General features: G+C 36.0%; 1 protein-coding gene across 2 annotated transcripts in view; it reads right to left on the reverse strand.

Moving 5' to 3' along the window:
• LOC149528402 (Heavy metal transport/detoxification superfamily protein) overlaps window positions 1–12,431 on the reverse strand; it is a 34,837-nt gene extending 22,406 nt beyond the window's left edge. The window contains exon 1 of one of the 2 annotated variants that reach the window (XM_089811955.1): window positions 11,998–12,431. In XM_089811955.1, the coding sequence (XP_089668081.1) occupies window positions 11,998–12,426 (429 nt within the window). In that variant the 5' untranslated portion in view covers window positions 12,427–12,431. The remainder of the gene's footprint in view (window positions 1–11,997) is intronic. The other variant, XM_089811954.1, reaches the window with a different exon arrangement.
• Window positions 12,432–19,204: the final 6,773 nt, after the last annotated feature.

The following is a 19,204-nucleotide window of genomic DNA, read 5'->3' on the forward strand; positions in this document are numbered from 1 at the left end:
CATGATATCATCTGATGATAAGATAAATACAATGCTTCCCGAAGGGGTTATAAATACTTTCCGAAGAACTTTCCCGAAGGAGTCCGTTAGCCACATACATGTCGTTACATAAAAACCTTTCTGAAGGGATCCGTCGGCTGATACACAATTTCCTTTCCGAAGGGACCTGTCGGCTGATACACAATTTCCTTTCCGAAGGGACCCGTCGGCTAATACACAATTTCCTTCCCGAAGGGACCTATAGGCTGATACACAATTTCTTCCGACGACACAGCCTGTGGAAGAACAACATCCCAAGCAACTCCCTGTTCTTTGGTTAGACATCTCAGTAGGTTACCCAATGACCTATTGATAACTTCAGTTTGGCCATGTGATTGGAGATGGTATGCTGAAGAAAAAGATAGTTGTGTACCCAGCCTCCTCCATAATGTTCTCCAAAAATGTCCAAGAAATTTAGAATCCCTATTAGACACAATGTTCAATGGTAATCCATGGAGTCTAACAACTTCCTTAAAGAAGATACCAGCTATGTAAGAAGCATCATGAGTTTGTTTACAAGGTAGAAAGTGAGCCATCTTAGAGAACCTGTCAACAACAACAAATATGCTATCAAATCCACTTTTAGTCCTAGGCAACCCCATAACAAAGTCCACGCTGATGGAGTCTCATGGCTTAGTGGGTGTAGGTAAAGGAGTATACAGTCCAGCATTTGATGATCTCCCTTTGGCCTTTTGACAAATCATGCAGCATTCTACAAACTTCCTAATATTTGCCTGCATCTTTGGCCAATAGAAAACTCTTCTAACCTGCTCTAACGTCTTATCAATGCCAAAGTGCCTTGCAAGATACCCACAATGCTTTTCTTTGACAATGTTCTCCCTAATTGATCCTTTAGGCACACAACGCTGATTACCTTTAAATAATAATCCATCTTGTAATATAAACTCAGAAAAATCAGTAAGATACCTTTCATTCATGGCTTGACAAACCTCATATGCCTCCTTGAAGTCTTCATTTGCTGCATGCATGTTCTTCATGGCTTCAATACCAACACTACTCACTTGAATTTCTTTTACTGTCAAATTCCTCATGCTAAGGGTGTCTATAACTTTGTTTGCTGTCCCCTTCTTGTGTTTTATGGAGAAAGTGTAAGCTTGGATGAATTCCATCCACTTCATGTGCCTGTGGTTTAGCATTTTCTGCCTATTCAAGAAGCAATGCCTCCACTTTCTCAAGGACTGAACCAAAGCATACATTTCTAAATCATAAGTCTAATACTTTTGTTTAACTTCATTTAGCTTTTCACTAAAGAAGGCAATAGGCCTCCCTTCTTGGCTTAATACTCCTCCTATTACCTTGTTACTAGCATCACATTCCACTGTGAACACCTTGTCGAAATCAGGTAATGCTAAGATTGGTTGCTCTGCAACTCTCCTCTTAAGATACTCAAATGCCTTGTCTGCCTCATTATTCCATACAAATTTACATTTTCTTCCCCTTTTATAGTATCAATCATAGGGCACAAACACCACTAAAGTTCTTCACAAATTTTCTATAAAAACTTGCAAGACCGTGAAAACTTTTTACCTCAGTGGCTGTCCTAGGTGTAGGACAATTCAGAATTGCTTCTACCTTGGATTGATCCATGAATTGAATAATCCCTAGCTTGCACCTAGGAATGCTACATGAGGGTAAGTAAAGTTGTTCTCAAATCCGGTTTGGTACAAATTTGATGCACTATCCTGATTTTGCAATTTGTATAGAAATCTTACCATTTTTAATCCGGATTTATGCATTATTTTGGCATGGCCTTCTAAACAAATCGAATTTTCTGAACTTGGTAACTATGATAGATAGTCTCCATTGCTCAAATAGTATTTCAGCATTAGCCAGGCAGAAATTAAACAGTTTCAAAGAAATTATGTACTGCACTAAGTCTATAATAATAATGGGCACTCCAAAACCTAAAGAATATTATTTTTAAAATCTTGATAAGACATCGTCAAACAATGAGATACTCTGCTCTACACTGTATGTGTAATTTGAGAACAATCTAGATCTCTATATACAACTTTCTCCTTAAAAGTTCAATAAACATTCAAAACATTCATATCCTTATAATCCAAAACATTCATCCCAACATCAAAAAATTTTTCCATTCACAAATCATTTTCAGAATTCTATTACAACATGTTACGTCAGGTTCCTTGATTAAAAATATCATTATTATATTTTCAAAAATGTTTAAATCAGCACAACTATCTCTTCCTTGGAAATGATGAACCCAAGGAACACCAACTCTCCCTACAAAAATGAACACTTCTCCAAATTTATCTTCAATTGCTCCTTATGTAACCTTTCAAGGACTAACTCCAAATGCTTTAGGTGCTCCTGCCTACTCCTGCTGAAAACAAGAATGTCATCCAAATAAACAACACAAAATTTGTTAATAGAAGGCTTTAAGACTTCATTCATAAGTCTCATAAATGTGCTAGGAGCATTGGATAGGCCAAATGGCATCACAAGCCATTCATATAGTCCCTCATTTGTCTTAAAGGCTGTTTTCCATTCATCACCTTCCCCTATCCTGATTTGATGGTAACCACTCTTTAAGTCCATCTTTGAATAGTGACTTGCACCTGCTAGACAATCCAAAAGATCTTCAATTCTTGGCATGGGAACCTATATTTGATAGTTATCTTGTTAATGACTCTAGAATCCGTACATAGCCTCCATGTACCTTCCTTTTTAGGAGCTAGTACGGCAGGTACAGCACAAGGACTAACACTCTTCCTTATAAAGCCTTTGGCCAGGAATTCTTCAATTTGCCTTGCTAATTTTGCATTTTGTTCAAGGATAAGCTTGTAGGCTGCCTTATTAGGTAATGTAGCACCAAGTATCAAGTCTATGCAATGGCTTATCTCCCTTTGTGGTGGCAAACATTCTGGTTCCCTGCCTGCAACAACACTCTTATATTGTTCCAACAACTCCCTGACCTCTCTAGGTCCTACTTGATGTTCCATACTCTTGACTTGAGGCATAACTTTGACTTCCTTCTTATGATGGCAAAACATGGTGTTTTCTCCTCCTTAATGGTCTCCAAAAATTCTTTACCTCCTACCATCATGACACTAGTCACCCTATGGCTTCCATCATCACGGAGTGGCCTCATAGTGTAGGTTTCTCCACCCTTGGTTATGCTATAAATGTTTCGTTCCCATCATGCCTAGCATCTACATCATACTGTCAAGGCCTCCCTAAAAGTAAATGACAAGCATCCATTTCAGTCGCATCACATAGAATTTTATCTTTATACTCCCCGATCTGAAATTCTACCCATACTCGTTCACTAAACCAAGACACTCTATAGGGGTAAGGATGAGGTATCATTTGCAATCCTAACTTGTCTACCATATCCTTCAAAGCCAAATTATCAGTTGAACCAGAATCAACAATAACTCTACAAACTTTACCACTTACCTTGCATGTGGTTCTAAACAATGACTTTCTTTGTGGTGGCTCCTTATCAATGGGTACCTTCAAGAGAGTTCTTTTTAGCATGAGACACTCTCCTATCTCTGGATTTGTTGTCTTGGCATGAGAACTTGTACTTTGTACATCCTCATCTTGCAGTAAATTAATTCTTCTTTCACTTGGGTTGCTCATTGATCCTTGCTTCTCTGGACACCTAAAAGATTGCTGACCCACTTGATTGCAATTGTAACACCTTCCTGTGAAAACACTTCTTCCCCTTCCACCAAATCTGCCTTTTTGATTAGGTCTCCTTCCTCTAAAGGAACCTCTGCTGCTGCTATCATTCTCAGCCCCTTGACTGCTGCTAGCTTCCCCTTGGTTTCTTGGGTAGTTTCCTCTTCATTGAAATCTACCTCTTCCTCTAAAAGAGTTCCCTCTTCCTCTAATACTTTGCTCACCTTTTCTTTTTTGTTTCTCCTTAATCCTAAGGGCAAGCTAATAACATTTATGGACTGATTCTACTGTCACCAAGGTTAGTTTATCTTCTATAATATATCTAAGCCCACTAATATACCTTGCAAGCTTTTGCTTTTCATTATCATACAACTTAGCTCTAAGAGTCAAAAGTATGAAATTCTTGAGTATAAGCACTTCCATGTCCTTTTGCTTGAGGTTATGCAGCCTTTTGTGGACCATCACTTCATAGTCCTCTGGAACAAATTGTTTCATGATTTCTGCCATCATCCTCTTCCATGTGGAAATGGGTTACTTCTCTTCTTCTACCCTTTCATTTTGGAGAAAGTTCCACCAACTTAGGGCTGGTCCCTTCAACTTGGCTTTTGCCACTTTCACCCTCTGATTTGCAGGTATCTCCTCTGCTTCAAAATGATTTTCAAGAGCCTCCAACTGTTCCATGCATGCCTCAGGTTCCAGCTTTCCATCAAACATAAGTAAATCCCCTTTGTCTTTTCTTCCTACCCTCTGTAGGGCTGCTACCATGATCCTCTAATCTTCAGGCATGTTAGGCAAATTATCTCCTTCTTCTTCTTCAGACTCTTCATGGTCTCCTCTTCATACTTGCCTTTTCAACTTATCAATTTCTCTTCTCATTGCTCTATTTTCCTCTCTGACTGCCCTGCTCTCAGCAATTTGTTCTTTCACTATCTTTGCCAACTCAATGTTGGTTATCCTCAAAGGGATATGTTCTACTTCTGCCATCTTTTCTTTCCCAAAAGATACTTAGTGGCTCTAATACCACCTAATGCAGAGTGCACAACTAAGAAGCTTCAAATGGGCTTCCCACTCTTGAAATCAACCAACTCGCTGTCAACCCTTCAACCTTCTTACAAGGTTTCAGCACACTTCAGTCCTCCAATGGATCAAAGAAACACACTCTCCAACTTCACCAAGAATACAAGGATAAAGAACCAATCTTGCCCACTTTATGGGTTTTGCACCAATCTCCCACAACTAGGTCAATACTAGGAAAACACCCTAGAAGTTTGTCCCAAGGGTTCTAAGATGTTAAATGATCTTAGGGAACCTATTTACCATAGACTACACCACTAGTTTGAATCATACACTTGCACAAAGCCTCAAGCCCCAATTTGGCCTAGTAGCCCTATGAGCCCCTTTTAGCCCCCTGAAATGGTTTTTTAGATCTAACTTCACAAAGTTTCAAACAAGATCCAAAACAAATTAGGTTTTTGAAAACCCTTTTCAAAGTTGCTTCAAACTCCAAAGCATCAAGTTCTAGCCCCACTCTAGCATTCTCTTTCCTTCACAAAGCAACGTAGACCTAAGTGATCAAGTTAGGCTTGGTTTACAAAGCAACCAGTAGGAAATGGGGTCATGGAAATGAAATCAATACTCAAGAATGACTGGCAACACTAAAATAACTTATTTCCAAATGCTCAACCCTTCACCAAGTCCCAAACTCTTGCCATTCACAAATCAGCACACTACAAGAGGTCAAATCCTTCATGGCACTTGACCTAGGGCTTGGTTGGAAAAATCACAAAACACATCCTCCAGTTTTAGAATCATGGAACATTTATAAGCAACTTTTGCTTATAAATTGCATAAAGTGCCTTAAGCATACAAAATGGTGTCTTGCTTTGACAACCATGTTCTTTTCATCCAAGGTTTGTTTATTCTAGCCTAAGTAGGTGAAAACGAACATGAAACCAAAATATAAACCAAGTGCCTTGGTGCTCTGCACCATTTTGTCAGTACCTTGACCTATGAAACTTCAACTGAAAGAAACAAACCCCATTCTATGAAAGAATCTGTTTTCAAGGAGTATACCAGATAATGAATACTCCAAAAAAATAATGGTTTCATCCAGATGAAGAAACTATTGCGTTACAACAGGAGATGATTATGAAACTACAGCAAATTCAAAACCCCCCTGGCAGGAAAGGAACTGCCCTGGCAGAAGCAGACCACCACAGAAAGAGACGGAACTTCTGCCCAATGACAACCAGTGCTTTTGATGTGACAATTGCTTTAAAACAGGAGATGATTATGAAACTACAGCAAATTCAAAACGCCCCTGGCAGAAAAGGAACTGCCCCAGCAGAAGCAGACCACCACAGGAAGAGACGGAACTTCTGCCCAATGACAACCAGTGGTTTTGATGACACATGGAACATGAAATTTAAAATGAACTGACTGACTTTTGGCACTTATAGCTCCAAACTAAGTCTTGCAGTGCATGGTAGAAGTTCAAAACATCTACAAGGTGTCATGACGGTGGTAAAAGGGTTCAGAGAATTTTTAGAGTTTTGTACATGTAAGCAGAAGGAGAGTTCAGCTGTAAGAGTCTGTGTACATTTTCCACGGTCTGTGCTGTGTTATCTTTAGCAGTCCTCCAGCAGGTATAACATACATCATTTGTGTTTAATAACAGTAATTTATTCACCGATTTCTTAATTTCTGCAAATTGTTTCACAAAACTACACATCTGAGCTACCAACTCACATTCACTGGGACAAACCAAGTCCAAAGTTCAGCTATAGAGAACTGCTTTGAACAAAGCATGTATGCCAATTGAATAATGATTTCAGTGACAGAAAAATTAAACTAATCACAATAGGAATTGACCAAGTACTGGAAATGGTAAACTGTAAAACTCCAACAATATCACATTTAAAGCAATTACATGAGAATAGAGCCTTCTCTACCCAGTTTGTTGTGGTTTGAAATTTTTAGAATGCAGTAAGCAGAATTTGCTCTCAGAAAACTAACCCCAACTTAAGTTGCCGACTCGGATTCAAGCACATGAATCAGATGTGTGGATAAAAGAATCCCATTATGGTTTGTAAGGATTTGTGTGTGTGCGCGCACGTGCATTAAATATACAAAAAAACAAGAGAAATACACATAATTCTAAAACTAAATCATTTCATAGTATGAATCAATGAATCTAGTATCCTTGATCATTGATCTATTTTCACAATTGTAAAGAAAATCAACACATTCACATTGAATTGCTACACTTAAAAATCATTTTTAATGATGTCGTACCCACTTAAAACACCCCTTGGCCTGTGGATCCCTGCAGATTCGTGAAGATCTGCACTAGATGCTCGAGGATTTGTGTAGATCCTTGCGGGATCTGTCCCGATCCAGGCAGGGTCCTTGTTTTTGCACTACGGATCAAACGTGGACCCTGCCTGGATCGAGAGAAATCTGGGCATGAATCCGAATCAGGATCTGGCCTCCAGGGTACGAATCCGGCAACTAAGTTTTGAATTCTTCTAGTTTTTTCAATTTGATGAAGGTTAGATGTGGTATTGAGAGTTGAGATCTGTGAGTAGTTTCTGTTCATACTTTTAGCAGAAACATTTGTAGATTGCGTACTTAGATCTGCTGTTTACTTTGGGATTTTTTTTTGTTTTAAGCTACTTTGCAGTTAGTTATAGCTTTGTCCACTTCATAACACGTGGAATAAAATTGCCTTTTTTCAGAAGTCTTCTAAGTCTTCCCACTTCAAAATGGAAGCAACTTTGTGAAATTCAAGGGATAATAATGCATTGTTCATGTACCATATGAGAGCAGGGCCTGATAGTAAACAATATTTATAGCTAAGGAGTAAGTTTATGAAGGCTGAAATACACTTCCATTTATCATATCCACTTGTCCAACTTCTCAGCACCATTATTTCCATCATATGGTTGTATATTAGTCTTTGCTTCAATCTTGAAAACATTTTGTGTTGATGATTCTCCTTTTAGTTCAATTTTCACCAGTTCTTCTTATTCCCATTTCTTATCCAAGGTTTGCATGAAACTCTCTATTCAGTACATCTTCCCCACTAAACTAGAGATCCCAGCCACAACCTATTCAAGATTTCTAAAACAGACTTCACTTTCTTCATCTCCTTCATCCATTGTTCTTACAGTCCTATTGCACTGCATTTTTCTGATGTCTAGCTCATAAGGAAATAGGTTCCATTGCCTCTTGACCTTGTGGATAGTATAAATTGTCCAAATCCTAAAACCCTAATCAACCAATCAAAAAACATGAGGCTCTGACGCCCTTCATCCACAAATTATTGCACTTCCTAACCTAACAAATCACCAACTCCACATTTTTTGATTGACAATCCTCACAACTCTGAGCTCACTACTTTTAAAGGATTAAAACAACTAGAGCATATGCAATTTGAATAACAAGAAGGTAATAATAAATAGCATAACAGTGATACAAGAAACATAACACATACTTTAACAAAGAGTCCAAGATAATGATAAGTGAAAATCTCCAAGAAGAGGTATGCCTTCAGTATCCCTCACTAATAGGTGTCAACACATGGAGACCAATGCCATTGCTGGTCTTCTGGAGTATTAACAATGTAATATTCATACCCCCTACCTCCTACTACTCTTGCAAACACAAGAACCATGCAACACCGTTCCCTATTCAAATCATCTTGAGAGTCACCTTCTGAGCAAATCAAACATCTCAAATGCCCCAAAAATCAACCCCTTTATCCTTTCATTGGCTGCTCAAAGGTAGACAATTGCCTTCAAATTAGCGATGATTGTTGTACAACAATTCAACCATCCACATTACTGTCCAACGGTTCATCTTGTTCTGCCCCACAGTTGCCAAACAAGGAATTCCAAAAATTAATTGGCCACAGCCCAACATGCATCTACAAGCATAGCCAAAAATAAAAAAATATGACTACAAACAACCTACAACCCACATCTTATGGTGCTTTGTCACCTCTTCACCACCCAAAAAATCAATATGTTCATCAAGAAGCCTCTTCTAATACAGACACTAGTTCCAGTCAATTACCAATGGCACCTTTTATCCCACCAACATGCATATCAGAAGCATCATATGCCTTCAAAAAATACTTTGGTAAGACAATTGATCTCCAACGCAACTAAAGTCACTTGAGTGACATTGACAAACTTTAGCAGCTCTTTACCAGCAAAATCAATTTTCAGCAACAACCAGCAACACTTTGGCAACAAAATTTCAACAATAACATACGATTACAAAAAGTCCCTCACAGTAGATGATCATCAAATTATAACTCCATAAGCATTGTGAAAGTGTCTTCAACTATCACCAAGAATTCTCATAGAATTTCCTCCAATTATTATCTTGTTGCATATTCCTTCTAACCTTCAATGCATTGTTCAGGGAACACTTGTGGGCTTTAAAGCTCTTCTATTAGGAGGTCAGGATGCAAGTGTATGCTAAGAGAAACAGAGTTGTGATCTTCTCATTAAAAAGAAAAAAGGAAACAAATTAGCTCCTTTTTAAAAGGAAAGCTCATTGAAATAGTGTGAGAATACATGTACCTTGGTCTTGAATTCCACAAGAAGCTCAATGGTCTGACATGAAAGGAAAAAATAATATAAGAGGGGGTGTAAGCTTTGTACTCACTACAAAAGAGATGAACGAATGCAGAATTATTTTTGCATTGTTTGTCTTGCTAGTGATCCTCTGCAAATGTCAAGTTTTAGGCAGTGATATGTCAAATGGAAAATTGAACCAGATAGAAAGAATGCAAAAGCATTTAGCCATAAATAGTTTCAAAATTTTGACCATGGTTCAGAATGAGATTCTACTAGCTGCAAATGGCACTTACCCACTAGAGGCATCAACAAGAGCTCAAATACTAAGTTATCTAAAAAGACTCAAAATATGGAGAACCTTCATTGACCCAAAATGGTGATGAAGGACGAGTTAAATGGAAAGAACAACAGAGATGAAACAAAGCAAGCAATGACTGAATAAATGGGGCATTAACTTGCAAGAGTGCCCAAATACTAATGAGGGACTGAAACGAAAATTTCAGGACACCCATGTGAACAAAACAAATTGGCTAGAAGAACATACTATATCAGAGAGTTTAACCTTACGTGGGATCAATGCAAAAAAGCGTACATAAGCATTGAAATCAAGGAAAAGGCAAGGATATCGATTGCCCAATAAAAGATTGGATCGCATAATCTTAGATGCAAGCATGATGAGTGAGCAACATCAAAGGAAAAGTTGGAAATGAGAATGTCTATTTTGCAACAAGAAAGTGGTGAAGACAGAATGACACTACATCAGGATGTATGAGGCTTACTATGATAGCTACATCAAATACAAAGCCAGCCTGAGAATGAACACTCTAACCACCGTATTTGAGGAAAGAGGTTAGTCAATAGAACAAGCTTTTCTATCATAATTGACTCTAGAGGATCCAACATCCAAAGGGATTTGAAATTTTTACAAGGCCATTTGGGGCAACCCATGTGTGCTCGATTATGTGACATGCTGATCTTTTACTGCAACTTGTAGTCCCATAAACTGCTTGATCTCGTGGATGTTATTAAAATCTCTCAATCATGCATTCTCTATTTTAAGCACTCCAACTCTGTTCCAAAACCACTCTAGAATTAACCAAACTAAGAAATTTTATTTGTTCATTCCCTAATTTAACCACTCAATTAAAAATAAAAATGGACAATCTGCTGCAGAGAAAACTGTTATCAAATGCCTAATTAAAATATTATTTAGCAAATGGGGTAGGTGTTGATTTGGTTGGAAACTACAAATGCAAATGATAGACACAATTACTACGTCGAAGAATGTGGGTATAAGAAAAGGTCTCCAGACATAAATGGGCACAACAAAGGTAATGAAAAGTGTATTTAATTTTATTATCTTAAAGGACAGGGTGACAAGAATTTCTCTACAGACATGAATGGACATAATAAGAGCATATAAGGGTGCAATGATTTAATATTGAATAGAAGCAAGTGGTAAATAGAAACTACCTGTAAACACAAATGAGCATTAAATGGGAATTGGGGGTGTATTGAATCGTTATTACATTGAAGAACACAGTGATAAGGCTTTGTCTGCAAATACAAATGTGCCAAAAAAATGGGTCATAAGAGGTACGTTGAATTGATATTACCTGTAGTAATATGGTGAAGAATTTGTGTGCACGTATAAATGGCCATAAAATAGGCAAAATCAGTGGTGCACTTTTGTATTATCTTCAACAAACTGTGAAAAAATTATGTCTAGCAACACAAATGGGCACTAAAATTGCAAATAAGGAGTGCACTGAATTATTATTCCCTAGGAGAACATGGTAGTAAGAACTTGTTTGTAAACACAACCAGCCATAAAAATGCGAAGTAGAAGATGTATCGAGTCATTTCAATAGTGGAGAACATGGTGATAGGAAATTTCTTACAAACACAAATGAGCATAGAAAGGGCAAGTAGTAGGTGTACTGAATTATTATTGCCTAGAAGAACACGGTGATAAGAGTTTTTCAACAAATGGGCATGAGAAAGGCAAGTAGGAGGTTTATTGAATTATTATTACTTGGAAGAACCTGATTTTTTCGGTAAAATAAAAACGGCCAATAAAGGGGGTGAAGTAAATCGTATTAACTTAAAAAACATGGTTATAAGAATTTGTCGACAAACCCAACTGGGCATTAAAAATTACCAATAAAAATCCAATCGCATATCAAAACTTTGTCTAAAAACCAAATGAGAGTTAATATTTGTATATTGAACTGTAACATATAAATAGAGAAAATGGCGATACCATTTCAGATAAAAACACCAATGAGCATAGAAAGGGCAAGTAGTGGATGCACTGAATTATTATTACGTAGAAGAACACGGTGATAAGAGTTTTTCTGCAAATGGACATGAGAAGGGCAAATACGAAGTTTATTGAATTATTATTCCTTGGAAGAACCTAGTGACAAGAAATTTTCTGCAAACACAAATGAACATAAAAACTGCAAAAAGGGGGTGAAGTGAATCATATTAACTTAAAGAGCATGGTTATTAAGTTTTTGTTGTCAAAACCGAATGGGCATTAAAAATTGCCAATAAAAATCCAATTGCACATAAAAAATTTGGCTAGAAAACCAAATAGGAATACATATTTGTATATTGAATTGTAAGATAAAAACTTAGCTACAAACACAAAATGGTTCATTTATGAAAACAAAGGTGAGGTCGCAAAGTACATGACCTTGAAGAACATAGTGAGTTTGTCTGACCGGGAAACAACAGTAGCAGTAACTGCTTGCTCTTCTACTTGGGTGCCTTCTTCTGCTACTGCTCTTAGCTCTTCCCTTCTCTTCTGCTGAAGCTCCTGCTTTCTGTTGTTGGTCTCCGTGCTCCACATCATCCTGCTGCCGGTTTTAAGGTTATTCTGGTGAAATCTCGCCGCGATGGCTGTAGCAGCGAAAGTTGCAGGCCCATTTGGCTTTCCTGAAGAGCATTTGGAATTGGATTTTGCAATGGATACACAGACTGTTCTCTGGCAAAGAGATGGCATTGCCATCGCCATTACAAGTTCTATTCTGTGGTGTTTGTGTGATAGTTTGAGGTATATCCAAACTACCTCACGCTGCGGATTTTGAAGACTACGTAACGTGGTAACTTTTGAGAACCCCATGAGAATTCATTCTTCTTATGGTTACAATTAAACTAATACTAAGGGAGGAAAGTTCAATTACCAAAATGGAATGAGATGGTCATTGTGGGGTAATGATTTTAATATTATAAATCATATTTTTGTGTGCAATGGGTATGCCAAAGATATATTGAATAATAGTGGGCATTACATTCATGAGTACTCATTATTTATTCAAAAGTTACGTTTTTAAGGTGTTTATTACTAATTACTTATGGTGGAACATCAACTACTTAATCTGACAAACATTACATAATTGCATGAGATGTAAAAAAATAGAAATTATAAGGTTTTAATTCCTGAATTTGAGATACAAACTTTTGTCCATGCATAGGCTCACCACATTGGGATTATTTGCTTGTTTGTGATCTTTTGGATGCATTAAGTCTATCAAGTGGTGGTCTATTCATAGCTTAGTTAGTTTAGAGTGTATATGCATATTGAGTTTGTTTGGGTTAAGGGATATTTGAGATTTTAATTTTGTTTAGTTTTAAAGGTTTAAAATGGGTGATTAACATCAAAGAGTGATGGGTGAAATCAATGAGAATGCACCCAAATTCAATAAGATAGTGGGTTTTGTAATGTTGTTTATATTTAAATTCATTTGTAGCTTCATCTTAGCCATTGAGCTTTGCATTTTGTTGTGTTTCATGTTAGAGTAATTAGATATTTCCTAATTAACTCTAGTTTTCTTAAGCTAAACTTTAGGCTAATAATTAATTCTTTTATTAATTATTATGATGTAACCTGGGTCACACCTTTTTAGGGTTCTGATCTCCTTTATAAAGACGGTCTCTCTTTGTAATTAACTAATTCATTTTTTATAACAGCAATTCATCTCTTTGCTCATCAAGAATGTATCATCTATAGATCTGGCGATTTCAGCCTCCATAGCTTTTCGCTTCTCTCTTCTGTGATAAGTGTTTGCATGCAGGTGATTTTTGGGAGCTGTGGGGTTGATCTTTCATCAACTTCACACATGGTATCAAAGTGACCAACGATCACCCAAAAAGGTGCCAAATAGGAAATTCATCTTGGAAGGAGACGAATTTGCCTCTTGAAATCTCATGTCACCCGCATACATGTAGAAAACCCAAATATCTTGTTGAAATGGTAGTGACCAAAAATAAAGGTTACATGGCATTGCGAGCCCTCAAGAATGATTCAAGGCCTTCATTGTTATTGGTAACTGCAATGGCCATGTCAGTCTAGGCCTCAAAAGCAGCAAGGAGGTTAATACTACGATTAAGGAGGCTTTTGTTGGTGGTTTTGCACGAGTTGGAGATTGGGTGCATTTATGGAGGCATCTCTCTCAATCCAACCAACCTCCAAGCCTACATTGGAGTCTCGGGTCCTATGCTTTGTCAATGACCCTCTCAACAAGTGCACTCCTTTGATTATGGCATTTATGCATCAACCTTGTTTCTTGCCACACACATGAATCACACTTGGTTATTTGGGCCTCCATGCCTCTAAAGCATATTTCTCACAAAAGCATTGCACTCAACTTTCACATGTTAGCCAATCCCACCAAGTTTGGCACTTTTTTTTCAAATTTCCATGTAGACAGTTATTGATGACTATTAGAAGTTTTGGTGAAATTGGTATTTTGGTCAATGCATGGTGATTGGGCAAATTTGGAGGGACATTTTGTCTTTGGGAAGTGCGCAGTTCATTGGCTCATGGGCCAGTACCACATGATTTAAGGAAGGCCAATCAGGCAACTTTCATGTGCTCTCCATTGTTAAACTTCAACATGTGTCCTATTAATGCACTAGTTTGAGGCATGTGTGGAGTCAGTTGATGGAGGCATGTACACATGCCAACTATTTCCCTTTGCATTTGCCACATGGCCTTAAGGAAGGCATGTTCATGTGAAAAGGACCACCTACTTCAAATTAGCCCCTCTATCTTGGGTGTGATTTTTTGACTATGCATGGTTTTTTGGTTTGGAGTTTTTTAATTAAAAACTTTATTTCACATGGTAATTTTTCTTGGCCACCAGTTTTTTAATCTGACACTGGCCCTTGGTTTTCTAGTTTCTTTTTGGTGGCTGGATATTTGTTATAGAAGGGGTCATTTTTTTGGCTTTTTTCCTCAATGGTCATTTGACCGTCAAATTTATGCTTATCACTTATTGACGTCAACATTGCATCAGCAATCATGTCATCTTTTTAGGCTCTATTTCGACCTACCTTTACATTTTTGCTCATATCTCTTGAGCATACAGACTCTATTTTTCAAAAACAAGATATCATCAAAAAGTTGGTTTAAAGCCCATTACAGTGATATAGTTAGTTTTTAGTTTTAATGATTTTTTGATATTTTTTTCTACTGTCAAAGTTAAGAGTACAGTTTTGCACTTTGGGAGACATATCTTGAGCATCCAATCTCTGATTTGGGAATTCTTTATATCGTTGGAAAGTTCTTTCTGAGCTCTTTCCAATGATGATGTTGGTTATTTTTCTATATTATGCTCCAGGAACATTCTATTCAGTCTTTTAAATTTTTACATTTTGATGGATATCTTGGTTGTTTCAGATCCAGGGATCAATTTCATTATTTTAAATGATTTTTCGTGACTTGTGCTATCTATTATATTAGTCGTATATCTCTTTTGGTCTATTTAGACATATTTGTATGCATTCTTGCAAACACACTGAGATAAAGTGTCATACTGCATCTATATTTTTTTCAATTATTTTGCCTTATTTTGCCTTCTGATTTGAGCAGTGTCATTTGAGGACACTCATGCAGATTATTGTATTTTTGGGATTCACCATATCTTGTGCCTTTTTTTTACATGCACTACTCTAATTAAAGTGTCATGGTGGGTTGATGTTTTTCTTTTGTTTTTCATCTTCCATTTTCTAGTGAGTGTCCCTTCTGTGGCATTAGCCTCATGATGTGTATGAGGTTGATCACCTTAGTACACATGTATGTACTCTTTTGTGCATCTTGATTGCGGTTCCTTGACATGCAGTTCTTTTGGCCCACTTTTCTAGTTGCCTGTCACCTCACCCTTGTCTACATTAAGGGGGGTTATTTTGTTGTTTCTCATGCTTCATTGGTTTAATTGATCAACTCTTCAAGCTTTGGTGTTTCATGCCATCTATATCTTTGAGTTCAATTATTTTGCCTTTGTGTGCCCCCTGATTCGATGCAGAATACAGTCTTCTCTACCTAGTCAGGTTCTATTTCAATGGAGGTTCTTTAGATTAGGAGTTACTTTTGACAAAGCTTTGCAACTTCTACATGCTTTAGTGGTGTTCTTCATGATCATCTTTTGTTCCTATCTTCTAAAACATTCCCTAGTTTGGAGAACTCTTCAGTTCTTCACTAGTTTCTTTCAACCTGTTTTCCATCCCTTTTTGAAGTAGAGTTTTTCTCATGCGGTTGTCTCTATTTCTCCTCTTTTCAGAGATTTGGTTTTGATTAGATACCTCATTAGGCTTTGTTTGTTGGGACCCAAATCTACTTTCTGTAGTAGTTTCTAGGTTCTTAGCTACTCCCTAAGTTTATCTTAAGGGTGGGTGTTAGAGTAATTAGATAATATTTCCTAATTAACTCTAGTTTTTGTAACACCCCGCTAGGGAACCCAAAGAAATTAACCTAAAGTTTGACTAAGTTTGTCAAACAATTTTTTAAAAGTTAATAACTAATAACAATAGATATAAATATAATAGAAGCAATAAGATATGCATAAGCAATACCATAAAAAATATTACAATTCTTAAGGGTCCCATGATGTTGAATTCAATTTAAGTTTAATTAATACTAAAACCAATATATAACACATCCACATTAAAGAATAACTACAAGCATGAATCCATTTAAATAATATACAATTATAGGATGCCACTTGGCAATAAACATATTTCACAATCATCCATTGTACAGGTCATAGGGTATGAAAGGTTGAAAGAATATACATCATAAAATAGATTACAACATCTTGTAAGATCTATGAAATCAAATACAGTACAATACAACATGACCATCCATCATGGTACATAAGAAACAAAATGAAAGAGAGTATAGAACAAGGAAATCTAGCCATGACATCGAACTATCAAATCTCAATGGTAAAAGTAAAAAGCACTATTACCTGACCTCAAGAAACATAGACATGTAGAGGAGATAAGCTCAAGTCCCAAACAGATAACAAACTCAAAAGTCAAAACTAACATCATGTTGAGGAGATAAGCTCAAGTCCCAAACAGATAACAAACTTAAAAGTCAAAACTAACATCTAGGTTCAAGGAATCACCTGAAAGCAAACTATCTCAAAGGATACCAAGACACAAGTATCAATTAATCCTAGAGGCAACATAAACATGTAGAAAATCTACTATGCAAGTGGGCAAGTGTCATCGCATGAGCCAACTCTAAGGTTTCCCTAGTAGTCTTTTAATACTCTAGCCCCCTAATGTCTCTATGTGGCATCAATGTCCTTTGGTAAAGACAAGGCATACTAAAAAAGCAAGGTCGCAACCAAACATCCTCTCTACTCCCATCCTAGTCTGTACTAGCATTCAAGGCATGGGTGAGGAAAAATGATGACTCTTGTCAATTCATTTTAAACCCATTTAATAAAATGTTATCACTTATTAAAATAACCTGCAATGCATTACCTGCCAACCTCTTTAGGACCTCAACCTCCATTACAAGGTACTTCCTAATATGACATACATATAACCTACCCTAAGCTCAACAAAAGTAAAATACCTCAAATGACCATAAACCACACATCGGTTCTTAAACAAGCAACTACAATGTACTAAAATATCACTTATCATAATCACAGATTCCACTAATAATATCATCCTAACATGACTAATCCAAAATCAAGTATACATAAACCAAATCCATGTCATAACATGACATCACCAAAAATAAATCATTTAATCATGTCAATCCTATACAAGCAACTAGGAAGCAATCCAAAGATAACTGATCGAAGACTCAAAGGTTATATCAGGAAAGTTACACTATTCACCTCAGACTCACACAAGAAACTGGAAAGCACATCAAAACATCTAATCAAACTTACCATAGCACACACGTGACATATCACCATGGTTAGGTTTAAAAGATCATAATCAAAACATCATCATGACATCATAGAACAAAACTCACAAGCCTTCGGTAAACATCCTAACTAGTTAAAGTTAAGTCAATTCGAGCCCGAGATCATTAAACCACATATCACATATATTACATACAAAAATGAATTTCATATCTCATCAGGCTTTCAAGAACATACAAGTTTAATTTTCACTTATAGATTTTCAACTTTTAAGTTTCGTTTTCAAAACACAAAGATTAAATAACAACCAGGGTTTCAATTATCTTTTCCAAGTATTATTGTTTATAGAGTTTCCAACCTCAATCAGGGTTCACATATTCATTTTCTTAAAGTCTAATAATTACAAAGGTTTTTGAATTATAAATTTCCCCTAGTGTTGATTTGCTAATGTTTCTGAGTCCACACGAGTCTCAACACTCAACTAATCATAAAAAATAGTTTACACATTGATTCATAGTTTAATTCATTATCAAAACATAAGAGTTTAGTAAACATACACATAACAGTTTTCATCTTCTTTAAAGTATTATACTTGTTAAGATTTTTTGAATAATCAAAAGATATAATCAATCTCCCAAAATAATACAAATCATTTCCATAAAGACATCATCAAGTAAAGTCTGAGTTTACTTTAAAATAATTATTTTCTAAATTTCAATCATTGATTTACTTTTCAAAACTGTTTTAATACTCATAAATCATTTTCATATCTAAATTAAACCATCAGATAAAATCTAAGTTTACTAAAGATAACCATTTTTCCCTATTTACAATTCGCAATAAACTTGCACAGACACATTTTAATAATAAATTAATTAAAACCTTTAATTAAATATTATTATAATTTAACTCAATAATCATAACATTATTAATAGATAATAATTATTTATTTATCAATAAAATAACTTATATTAATTTATTAATCTAATAAAAATAATTAATAATAATAAAATTTAATATATTTAAAATATATATTAATTTATAAAATTTTAATCAATTAAGAAAATACTTTTTTTAAAAATAACATTTAAAAAAAAATAACGTTTATAAAGGCTGGCCAGCCTACCCATGGGCTACTGTAGCAGGGTACTGCTTCATTAGCAATACATGTTGCTACCTGACCAAGTGAAAAATGAGAGGGACAAAGGGGGGGTGGGGGGTGGTGGCCCCCACCCACCATTAATTTTTTATTTTATTTTTACATTTTGTTTTAAAAACAAAACAAGCAAAACATGCTCCTCCCCATTAAAATTTCCAAAATTTCATCTTTTAACATTTAATAATGTGATTACATAGTAATTACATTATTATATAGATAGATAGATAGATAGATAGATAGATAGATCTAACACAAACTTGGTATAGAAACTTGGCTTAAACAACCAAAAACTAAAAACAAACAATATTGATTTCCTTTTCAAAACCCACATCTTGATTTTAACAATTCCATATAAGAATCCCTAATTCATTAAACAAAGGTTTCAAGACTAAATTCATTCACCAATGTTTTCAACAAATGAAGAGCAATAATTTCAATATGACAATTTCAAATTCTCAAAGCATAAACAAATATTTCTCAATTGAGGAATAATAAACTCTCATACAAGGGTTTCAACCTAAATAATCATTCTAAAAATAGAAATGAAATAGACATGGAGAAGATAGAAGTTC

The sequence above is a fragment of the Cupressus sempervirens genome, chromosome 11, assembly GCF_028749045.1.
Source record: "Cupressus sempervirens isolate cs-2001-9-10 chromosome 11, ASM2874904v1, whole genome shotgun sequence".
Taxonomy (NCBI): Eukaryota; Viridiplantae; Streptophyta; class Pinopsida; order Cupressales; family Cupressaceae; genus Cupressus; species Cupressus sempervirens.